The following is an 8,623-nucleotide window of genomic DNA, read 5'->3' on the forward strand; positions in this document are numbered from 1 at the left end:
TCTGATGTTTACAAGGTCATTACTGTCATGAATGTCTATAACGAAAGCTTCTCAGTGCTAGCAATGGAGGAATACTGACCTCCATATGAAGAGGACATAGTTTGGCACAACGATGAGATGCGAAGAAAGAAAAAGGAACGGTCAAACAACACACGTATTAGAACAAAAATGGATACAACTGATAAAATGATAAGATTATGTAGTATATGCCGTCAACCCGAACACAATAAGAAAAAATGTCACAATCTAGGAGCAACCTCTGCATCATAATTTAGTACCTCCTTTCAATTTTTGTAACCTTTGATTTTGATATATTAATAACTTTTTGTTATAACAAGGTTAACAACAAACATCACTCCAACTTAAGCACACTCAAAACGGAACATGTCTAAATAAACAACACAAACAACAAATAAAACAGATGAAAATAGTTAACCACAATATTTAAAAACAATATTTCTAACTGATTACAACAATCAAACTGATGTCATGTGGTCCAAACATCACTTCCCTAGCATCCTTATCATTTTTTATTAGCAACCAACCACATATGTCATCGAGTCTCTCAATACTTCTAATTGTTTTTCCCTTCAGGTATGTTTCCATCTAACCAATTCCCTCTTTAGTTACTCGAAACGACATATGTTCCAAAACATTATCTCCATCGGAGGTTTGTCTCTCGAATAAATCACTTTTCCAAAACATCAACACTTTTGAAACCCCGGCTTAACATATAGTAGGCAACGTTTTTTAATTAAAAGTTAGAAGAAGTATTATACATGTAAATTATATGCAATATTTAAAACATCGTGGCATATTCCTATTTCTAGTTGCAAGTTTTTTTGTTGTGGACATGTTAAGTGTGGTCTAAAGCAAAAATTGTTTTAACTTTGAAAGATGTGGAAAAGACGAGTTTTTTTTTAGAAAATAATTTTTACATAGATTTAGGGTGAACTCATCCAATTGAGGTAGGTTCATGTATGTGGTTCTATTGTTCTCCTGATGGATTATGATCTTTTGATGGATTATGAGCTCTAACTTAAATCCCGAGAGATTGGTCTTTAGTTGCTTGAGTGTTTTTTCTTACCTTTTATTTTGGTTTATTGTTCTGATTGTGTTTTTTTAAAATATTTTTATTTGTATACTTTACGCATCTGTATTGACTATGCTTTTAAATTATTTGTATTTTGGAGGTTTCATCTTCTACATTAATATATTATTTTGTCATTAGAAACGTATATTTCAATGTTATTTTGTCTATTTAATTTTTTTTTTAAATTCGAAACATTCGGCCATTTCAAAACTGCAAGTGAAATTTTTTTGAAAAACATCACAACATTATTGTTTTATTATATTGAATGTTAGATAATATGTACAAATCCTGATAAATTACATTCTACTAATTAATTATTCACTCTTTTTTTTAATTTTATGATGTTAAATTTAATGTTAGAAAAACATGATTAAATAATAATCATAAAATATTAGCCCTAAGTCTACCAAATGAACGGAAAAACTATGGGATGTTACTCTTTTGGAAAACTTGTTTCGTCCTTCCAAATGAAGAAAGGGAGGATATATACCTTTTATTGTGAAAAGAGAAAAGAATTGTTCTTTAATTGCAGAGGAAAAGAGAGAGTAAATAAGTAGCAATACACACGTAAAGAACTTTGAAGAGTCACTTAAACTATCATATATATAGATAGATAGATGTAAATATTTTACAGAGTTATCACTAGAACTTTGAAGCACTTTAGACATTATTTTGGTATGTCATTAAATACTTATTCTTTTACACATCATTCTACATTTTCCGCATTTTAATATTCTCTCATATATATTAGATCAATACTAATTTTTTTACAGTATATTGTTCTAATCATCCAATACATAAAGTTGAACTTATATCAAAATATTCATTAATATTTCAAATTTTGTCTTGCAAATATTCAAGACACAATCTCTCATCAACCGGTTGAGATTTCAATATGCAGCGTAACCATGGGCGACTTTATAGCTTTTTGGTTAATAATCCATTTGGAGATGAAGCCATATTAGTGGAGATCATTAATGAAATGGAATTTGGAATTGAACATAAAATTCAACCTCTTTCTGCTCTAGTTAATCCACATCAAGATGAAGCCTTATTAAAGGAATTGAATAGAAGAGAGATGGATCCTGAACTTGAAATTGAACCCTCAGAAATTGAGACCATTATAACATGTTTTCATCTAACTGACATCGAGACTCCTATGGAAAACAGTGAGTTACATATTGCAGCTTGGAACGGTAATGATGAAATTGTTACTCGTTTAATTGAAGATGACCTCGACCGTGTGCCAAGAGTTAACAAAAACAAGGATAATGCCGTACATGTTGCTGCAAGAGCTGGAAAGTTTTCAATTGTTGAAAAGTTATTAAAAAGTTATAGTAATTACATAATTCAATTTTATGAAAAATACTTGGTTAACAAATATGAAAAAGAAAGCATGGGTGAGCTATTCGTATTATTGACAACGCAGAATAAGCATGGTAACACTGTGTTACACGAAGCAATGTTATGTGAAAAGAGCAGTGATAAGATTTTCAAAATTTGTGAGGATTTGATTTGGAGGAAATATTGTTATGATTATGCAATAAATATTGTTAATCATGCAGAGAAAACAGTACTTTACCTTGCAGTTGAAAATGGAAACAAGGATGCGGTCAACCTAATATTAGACAAGTGTTGCAAGGATGATCTTTTGATAAAAGGATTATCACCCTTGTTAGCGGCAATCAGGATGCATAATCCAGGTACGAATTACAACTTATGACAAAAATCTAATTAGCATCACCTAACTGACATCGAGACTCCTATTAGAGATTATTGACTATAACATTTATGTTTTTGTATCAGAAATGTTGAGGATCATACTAAAACACAAGCCAACTTGGATCCATTCAATGGACAAACATCAAAGGCTTCCTCTTCATTATGCCGCATTCATAGGTTCCCTTGAATGTGTTGATTTATTACTTGGATTATGTAAATGTTGCACCATTCAAAGGGACAAATATGGTTATTTCCCGATCCATCTAGCATCTTATGGAGGACATGTGGAAGTAGTGAAGAATTTGTTACAATATTATCCAGATCCAACAGAGATGCTTGACAGTTGTTATGAGCGTAATATTCTTCACATTGCAGCAAAGCATGGAAAACACGAGGTGATATGCTACATATTACAAAGTGAAATTCCTGAACATCATAAACTGATAAATCAAAAGGATAATAAAGGAGAAACTCCTTTGCATTTGGCTGCAAGATCATGTCATCCTAGTACTGTGTACTACTTAGTTAATGATAAAAACAAAAGAGTGAATCTTGATTTGGTTAACAAAAACAATGAAACAGCTCTTGACATTGTTAATGTACTTTACGAGGTTGGAAAATCATCTTTGAGACAGGCAAGTAGTTTTATCCTCTTTCAAGCTTTAATAAAATGTAAACACTGGTTTAGCTGTTTTAACAATGTTTGCAACATTTACAGCATCTTACATGGACTGCATTGAAATCAGCTGGTGGAAAGCAAAGTCCAAAGAAATTAAGACTCCATACTGAATTGAAGCCAAGTGATTCAAATTCAAAAAAAACAGAACTAGTTAGAGAAAAAAACATAAGTTTCGTTGAAGAATATCAACAATGTGATAAACAAAGTAAAAAAAAAGAAAATGTTTCAGAAAGATATAAAGACAGATTGGAAAACCTCACAATTGTTTCAACCCTTATAGTAACAGCATCTATAGCGGGATGTTTTGCTGTTCCGGGTGAAGCAGATGGGAAAGCGAATAACTTAAATCATGCAATGTTTCAATTTTTCATTATCTTCATCACAATATCATTTTTCAGTTCCATTAGTGCTACAATCATACTCTTTTGGGCAACGCTGGGATTAACTGAATTGGTGAGTCTCACTCTCAAAAATGTGATGCCACTTCTTGGAGTCGCTCTCATTTCATTATCTTTGGCTTTCATGACTGGTCTCTACACTGTCATCAGTGAGCTTTATTGGTTGGCCAACGTGTTTTTGGTAATGAGTGTGATATTCATTATCATTGTGATTTTTCTATACATACTCCTTTTCCTTCCATCATCGTCAACTATAAAGCCACTGAGATATATTTCTAAATACCCTTTCCTTTATTTAGCATCACGAAGTGAATGTAAAATGGATAAAGGTCTAAAACCTTAGGATTAATGTGCATTATCTCTGTTTTGGCGTGTTTGTTTGATATTTATTTATGTTCCTATATTCTAATTAATATGCATGTCTTTCTCGTGTGTACAAGCAACAAATTAATGTGCATCGTCTCCGTTTTGATTAGTTTAAGAAATGATGTATTTGGCCATGGACATCTATTCATATACTACGATATGGTTATTTGGCAAAACTATATCTCCTCTATGTTTTTTGAATCAGAAATATAAAAATATTAATAAGTACTTCAAAAATAAACAAGGAGCCAATAAAAATGCAAAGCAATAGAAAAAGGCACGACGATTATCTAGAAGAGTACTGTTAACTTGTGTCCCAAGGACATATATTAAAAAATTCATAAATAAAAAATTTATATTGAAAAAAGTAGTGAAAACATTAATTATAAAATTTTGATAAAGACCATATATAAGTTTCAAGAAAATATTTCTATAATTAATTCTTAACTTTTGCCTCTAAGATTAAAGTTAACATTACCCTATCTAAAAATAGACATAAGAAAGAGAAGCAATCCCTGATTCAGGGTTCAAAAAAAATGTAGGATTTTTAGAATTTGAGAGGGAATAACTTTTTCTTCAATTTACTAATTATTATCTATATTTTGTAACTTACGTTGATGAGCTCAAAAGTGTTTTCGTTAGGTCTTTAGGTAGGCTCGCTTTCCCAAGACCACATAATATAATTTTCCCTTCAGCTCTTCAGGAAGATTTTGCAACTTACAAATAATGATGACGTGCATATTCCAATCTCCCTCGCTTTTGAATATGCCTCCTTGATCATAAACATTCAGAAACCTAATGACTTGAGCGATTTCTACATTATATAGGAAAACATTAAAACCTAAATATTTATTATTTTATTTAGATTCATAGCTATAAATTTCCTATAACTATTTCACATTGGAGTTTGTAAATTTTTGGTATTTAGTATAAATAGATTTAGGCGTTACTTATTATTAATGCCTTAGTGAATTTTATATATTGATTTATTAGTAATTTAATAATATTTATTTATTTACTTTATAAAAAGATTTGATTTATATACTAGCAAAAGAAAACATATGAGTGACATCTTTAGGCTGGTAGGGGAGGCCAGAGGCTTTAATGTTTTAGGGTGTTAGAACAAGCTCAAGCGGGTGAAAAAATTTATTTTATAGGCGTTTGTAGAAGTAGGAAGAGCAAGATCACGAGGGTGAGAAACTTTGTAACAAGGATATTTTTGATGGATATCATAATGTCCTTCTCAACCGTAAGGGAGATATTTATAGAGGTTGATAGGCCTAAATTTTCGGGAATCATGAGAAGTAATACTTATTCCTCCTTGATTAGGAAACATGTTAACTACCTGCTTCTTAGGGATTCACGTCCTATAGCACTTCTCGCATGGTTATGGACAATGTATACTTCATTATCCATGTTTCCCACTAGAAAAACCATATGTTGAGTGGGGATCATGCCTATGCGACATGTTCTATGGTGGGCATCTGATGAGGGTTGGTCTTGTATTGTCCTATTGCGAGTTTTAACTAATATATCACTACACAATCCATCAACCACGACACCTAGTAAAGGGGGAAGTATTTATCCTCTGGGAAGAGACGATTTGCCTTATTAAAACTCTAATCTTAAGAGAATTAGGAGAATTTTGAGAATTTACATATTAAAAATTCTATAGACACCATGTCAATTATATCGGGCACTTCACATATTTTTTTAATTTAACCTTAATAATCTCATGATAAAAAATATATTTTTATTAAATTCTTAAAATCACCATTACCTTGTTAAAAATTTAGAAATATTTGGTAAAATTTTCAAAATTTTGTTTACATTTTCACTGATAATTTAGAAAAATGCGGTATGTCTATATGAATTTTTACTGGAAATTTTGAAATTATATGTCAAGAAAAAAGCAAATAAAATTTTGAATTTTATCGATTTATTTAAAATTTCTGGTATATGTTAGAAAAATAGTTTTGGTAGGTGTAGAAGGTGTTTAAGTATTTGGGAGAACATAGAAAATTTTAGGAAAATTAAGTGATACTTGTATTATGGAGTGTTTATAATTTTTACTACAAACTCAATTACATCACCTCTATTTATACTAGTGACATTCCTAAATCAAGGAGTAAGATTACATCACCTCTGTTTAAGGACAATAAATCCCTATCTAGAATTTTTTCTACTATTCTAGAAAAATAATAACTAATCTTTATTTTCTAGAGAGATCTCTTTAGAATAGGCTTCTAGAAGTTGGATCTACTAAGACATAAATTTTGAGTTTAAAATTTTTAAGACTAAAAAATTAACAAGGTCCAAAAATTAATAAATTGTAATTAGTAAAATTAATTTCGTCGTTATTTATTATTATTATTAATACCTATTTTCTTGAGAAAAAAATTAAAAAATTGATTTTTATTAATTTTATTTACTTCTTTTATTTATTTATTTTATTTATCAATTTACCAACAAAATAAAAGACATAAATAAATTCCATTTTTGTGGTCTAATTTCTGTCTCATATGAGTTGTACTTTTCCCACTATTTTGAATTATTTTTTTGCAAATTTACTATTTTTCTCTGACGTACGACTATGGCTTCCTTCAATGCAATTTTTTGCATTTCCACTCCCCCACTACCCAAAAATTAGTTTCAATCTTTTGCCTGAAAAAATCACATTACATTTTAGTATAAAAGTAAAAATTTTGACCAGTTGACTTCCTCTGGGCAACCACCATGAACCAACTTCCTAGCTTGACATTCTCTTGACTTTTTGGACTCATGAAGGATCATATATGCATATGATGATGAAATGTGAAGTATCCCTTGAAATATTTGATCAATTGTTGAGGAAACTTGTTGAAGAAGTCACATAAGATACCCAAATGAATTAGGGTTTCCAAGGCAAACCAACTCCAAACTCTTGATGATTTATTGATCAAAATAACATGTGTAGATCATGATGATCCATATGTGATACTTAGATCCAATGTAGACCAGTTCTTGATTAAGCTCCTTGCAATGAGGGTCTTAAATCCTAGATATAAGCTTGATGGAGCATAGGTGAGCACACACACTACCTACAAAAGAGTTAAACTTTACAATGACATATTTTTGGTATTTTGGTTAGTAATCAAAGAAAAATGAAGTATGATACAATCAAATGTGCTTGGTGATTTCTCCCAATGCAAACTCAATGAATGAGGGGTAAGGAGAATGCCAAGGTGTGATCCCAATGCTAATGCATATGATGAGATAACATGAGGGGTCTTATGGTCAAAATTGGGGTCTTACAGTAGGTGCTAGGATTCGAACCCAAGACTAGACGCCACTTTTCACCACAGTTGGTACCTATGATCGTTGTGAAATGTCTTTTGTTAAATACAAAAAAAAAGCACCAAAAAAATTATTACCATGGTTAATAGGAAAACCATTGTAAAATGGGTGTTACGAAAGCTCTATTTTGTAGTAGTGTTAACCCCGAATTTAATTAACAAATCTCAGTCGTCCATTTATAAATTAAAAGCGATCAAGACATGTTCAACTCATCCATCCACGTGAAACATCATAGATCTACATGAAATCCCGACCAGCCAACCAGATTACGAATGCACAACGATCCGTCTAGGATGCAAAGTGCTTAAATGCAAACTTAACATAATGAAATCAATAATAATGAAGTAGTTATATGGGATTGATTATAAGAGCTGAAAAATATTTTAAGGTTGATTCCTTAATGTAATATAGTCTTGTAATTTCTTGTTGAAAATGTTTAATGTTAGTTAGAAAGTCATGGATGTAACTTAGCAATGTTAATTGTTGTTGTGTTAAGTAAAATGTTTAATGTTATTGTTATTATTGTTGTTAAGATTTAATGTTTAACGATTCTATTGATTTTATTTATTTATTTATTTGTTTTTATTATTGTTGTTGTTATGTTGGAGATTTAGGGCCTGTTTGATATGGTTTTGAAAAACTATTTTTTAGTTTTTAAAAATAAAAAATTATAAAATTTGTTTGGTAGTCTACTTTTATAAAACTATTTCTCAAAACTATTTTCTATTTGTGAGTTTTTAAAACTAAAAATCTAAAATAGGTTTTAGAGGTTTTGATTTTTTGGTTTTTAGTTTTGGAAATTAGGAAGAGGACAAAACAAGAAAAAATGGTATTATATTCATCAATGGCAAATTTGTAACCATGTTCAACTTTAAAACAATTTTTGAAAATTAGATTACCAAACATTTTTTTCCTCAAAACTTTTTTTAAAAACTTAATTTCCAAAATAGTTTTTAAAAACTAAAATCTAAAACTCATTCAAACGAGCCCTTAATGTTTAACAATTGTAATTGTTTTATTGTTGTTTTT

At 30.2% G+C, this 8,623-nt stretch overlaps 1 protein-coding gene across 1 annotated transcript; it reads left to right on the forward strand.

Moving 5' to 3' along the window:
* The first annotated feature begins 1,736 nt into the window (after positions 1-1,736).
* Positions 1,737-4,519, forward strand: LOC127118012 (ankyrin repeat-containing protein At5g02620). Its single transcript, XM_051048144.1, has 3 exons — positions 1,737-2,796; positions 2,900-3,450; positions 3,534-4,519. Exons 1-3 carry the CDS (start codon positions 1,989-1,991, stop codon positions 4,233-4,235), a joined length of 2,061 nt encoding a protein of 686 aa, XP_050904101.1. The 5' UTR covers positions 1,737-1,988; the 3' UTR covers positions 4,236-4,519.
* The last annotated feature ends 4,104 nt before the right edge of the window (positions 4,520-8,623 follow it).

The sequence above is a fragment of the Lathyrus oleraceus genome, chromosome 2 (assembly GCF_024323335.1).
Source record: "Lathyrus oleraceus cultivar Zhongwan6 chromosome 2, CAAS_Psat_ZW6_1.0, whole genome shotgun sequence".
NCBI lineage: Eukaryota > Viridiplantae > Streptophyta > Magnoliopsida > Fabales > Fabaceae > Lathyrus > Lathyrus oleraceus.